General features: G+C 39.9%; 1 protein-coding gene across 1 annotated transcript; it reads left to right on the top strand.

The window, feature by feature from the left end:
* Positions 1–4: 4 nt before the first annotated feature.
* LOC129674219 (vomeronasal type-1 receptor 90-like) lies at positions 5–607 on the top strand (the record flags this gene model as incomplete). The annotated part of the gene is made up of 1 exon (XM_055604089.1): positions 5–607. A coding segment is annotated over one exon (603 nt), but the record flags the coding sequence as incomplete, so codon positions are not given.
* Positions 608–1,837: the final 1,230 nt, after the last annotated feature.

Genomic DNA, 1,837 nt, shown 5'->3' with positions numbered 1-1,837 from the left:
GGCTGTCACTATCAGTCCCAGTAACTCCTTGTTGGCAAAATTTAAACATAAACTAAAAGAATACATGATCCGTTCTTATTTCTGTATTTGGTCTTTCAATTTGTCCTTCAGTAGTACCTTAATATTCTATGTTGGTGCTTATATCAATATGAATGCAACCAACCAGATGAAGGTCACTAAATCCTGCTCACTTTTCCCCATGAATTACATCATCTGGGGATTGATTTTAACACTGACAACCTCCAGAGATGTGTTTCTTGTAGGAGTCATGCTTACCACAAGTGCATACATGGTGATTATATTGTTCAGACATCAGAGGCAATGCAAGCATCTTCATAGCATCAACCAACTGAGAGTGTCCCCTGAGAAAAGGGCCACCCAGAACATCTTGCTGCTGGTGATTTTCTTTGTGATCCTGTACTGGGTCGATTTCATTATCTCAACTACCTCATTCCAGTTATGGAAATATGACCCCTTCATCCTGACTGTTCAGAAGTTTGTGATAAATGCCTATCCCACAATAACTCCTTTGGTACAAATCAGTTGTGATAAGAGACTAATTGATGTGCTTAAAATCTTGCAATCAAAATGTCAGCAGATGTTTTAAAAAGATGCTTTTTTTTCCTTTTTTTTTTTTTAAAAGGTGATTCATTCTGTTTGCCCTTTGAGTGAAGTTTCAGCCTCTTTCCTAATTTCCACCTTGTTGTTTAGCTTTCTCAGGACTATAGATTTTAGTATGTTTATCCTGTATTATATGTCTAATATCTACTTATAAGTGAGTATATACTATATGTGTCTTTCTGCTTCTGGGATAGCTCACTCGAGATGATCCTTTCTAGTTCCCACCATTTGCCTGTAAATTTTGAGATTTCCTTGTTTTTAATTGCTTAGTAGTATTCCAGAAGGGAAAACAAAATAGACATCGGCAGTAGGAGAAGACAAGGAACAGGACCAAAAGCCTTCAGGGACCAAAGGGGCCTTTGAAAGACTCTACTCACCAGGATATTGGAGATGCTGAGACTCATAGCCAAAATATGGACAGAATGCAGGGAATCTTCTAAAAGAAGAGATGACAGAAAGACCTGGAGAGGGCAGGAGCTCCACAAGGAGACCAACAGAGCCAAAACACCTGGGCCCAGGGCATCCTGCAAAGACCAATGCTCCAACCAAGGACCATGCATGGAGATGACCTAGAATCCCTGCTCAGAGGAAGCCCATAGGGTGCTCATTTCCAAGTGGGTCTTCTAGTAAGGGGAGCAAGGGCTGTCTCTGACATTAACTCAGTGGCCTGCTCTTTGATCACCTCTCCCTGGAGGGTGCAGCCTTGCTATGCCACAGAGGAAGATGATGCATCCCCGATAGGGTAGGATCAGATAGAAGGGGAGGAGGACCTTCCCTATCAGTGAATTAGGGAAGGTGCATAGAAAGAGAGGAAGGAAGGTGGGTGGGACTGGGAGGAAATGAGGGAGGGGGCCACAGCTGGAATACAAAGCGAATAAATTGTAATAAACAAATAAATTTAAAAAATATTTAAAAAGTGATTTATTAACTTCTATTTATATGTGCAAGTGCCATTATTAGTTGGGTTGGTGTTTAACTTTTTTTTTTTCCTTAGGTAGTATGTTTATAATAATAAGTGTTTGTATGATCAGATTAAAGCTGAAGGTAATGTCAGGACAGGAAAGTATAAGTAATTTTGGAAAAAAATGGCAAGGATCTTTGTTGAGGGAGGTATTATCACAAGTCATAAGTTGTATTATAGCTTATTTGGTTAACAACAGTGGAGAATTTAGGTTTAGGAAGAAAGTGGGGTGCAGCATGTTGAGATGAAAGTACG

This window comes from Psammomys obesus, unplaced genomic scaffold, assembly GCF_907164565.1.
Source record: "Psammomys obesus unplaced genomic scaffold, mPsaObe1.curated_primary_1811, whole genome shotgun sequence".
Lineage (NCBI taxonomy): Eukaryota > Metazoa > Chordata > Mammalia > Rodentia > Muridae > Psammomys > Psammomys obesus.
This window is presented reverse-complemented; position numbering and strand designations above follow the sequence as displayed.